Raw genomic sequence first — 844 nt, forward strand, 5'->3', positions numbered from 1 at the left:
CCTTTGCAGAACTGGTGGCATGGGCGTGCCTGGGAGCCGGGACGGTGATTCTAACATGGACTATTTTCACCATGGGCAGCCCGCGCTGGCTTCCTCTCTCCATCTCCGCCTGGATGAGGAGAAGTATTTACATTTCTTTTATGTATTTTTAAAAATATAATACTTTGTCTTTCATAGCATAGAACAGGAGATACAGATACAGTTCGGATCAGCTCGATGATGCCGTATTGTGAACGGGGAGGTGAATAAACCTTTTGTCTTTAGTGTAATGGTCTCGCCTCCATGCGGTTAGTGTGGCTGGTTTGTATGGTTGAGTGGTCGATAACTGTCACTAGCCATTGCGTTGTTAAATTATCTTTTTGAGCTTTTGAGTAAATAAATTTTCGTGGGATAGTCTTACTGAAAATATATACAAAGTCCACAACATTTATTTTTGTGAAGTGACATGCGTTATTTTGGTTAATTTCACATGGTAGTGAAAATATAGTATCAAAACTTCTTTATTTGCAAAGATTCATATTCACTAACTCTTTTTTTTCAACAAGAAATAGACTGACGTGTTTCGTTCCGTTTCAGAACCACTGCCAAGGACCCCTTCGGACCCCTGCCTCCCCCAGGCCATGAGGCAAAGGTTGGCCTCAGAACTCGCCTCTCTTAGCAGGGATATTCTCGCACACGCAGGTAAGAGCTTAACTTTTAAACGGCGGGAGACGTAACATTACGTCCTCGTACAGAAGGACGGTTGGCGTAATATCACGCCCAAAGTTACGTCCAAAATTTTATGGTTTATAATTAAATTAATTATATGGTGGTGGACCTATGAGAATATGGCGTTAGGTGGTGT

At 42.1% G+C, this 844-nt stretch overlaps 1 protein-coding gene across 1 annotated transcript in view; it reads left to right on the forward strand.

The window, feature by feature from the left end:
• LOC119586196 overlaps positions 1 to 844 on the forward strand; it is a 6,700-nt gene that overhangs the window by 3,971 nt on the left and 1,885 nt on the right. Inside the window, exons 2-3 of the mRNA XM_037934897.1 lie at positions 10 to 123; positions 577 to 681. Coding sequence (XP_037790825.1) covers positions 10 to 123; positions 577 to 681 — 219 coding nt within the window. The remainder of the gene's footprint in view (positions 1 to 9; positions 124 to 576; positions 682 to 844) is intronic.

Source organism: Penaeus monodon, chromosome 21, assembly GCF_015228065.2.
Source record: "Penaeus monodon isolate SGIC_2016 chromosome 21, NSTDA_Pmon_1, whole genome shotgun sequence".
In the NCBI taxonomy this organism is placed as follows: Eukaryota; Metazoa; Arthropoda; class Malacostraca; order Decapoda; family Penaeidae; genus Penaeus; species Penaeus monodon.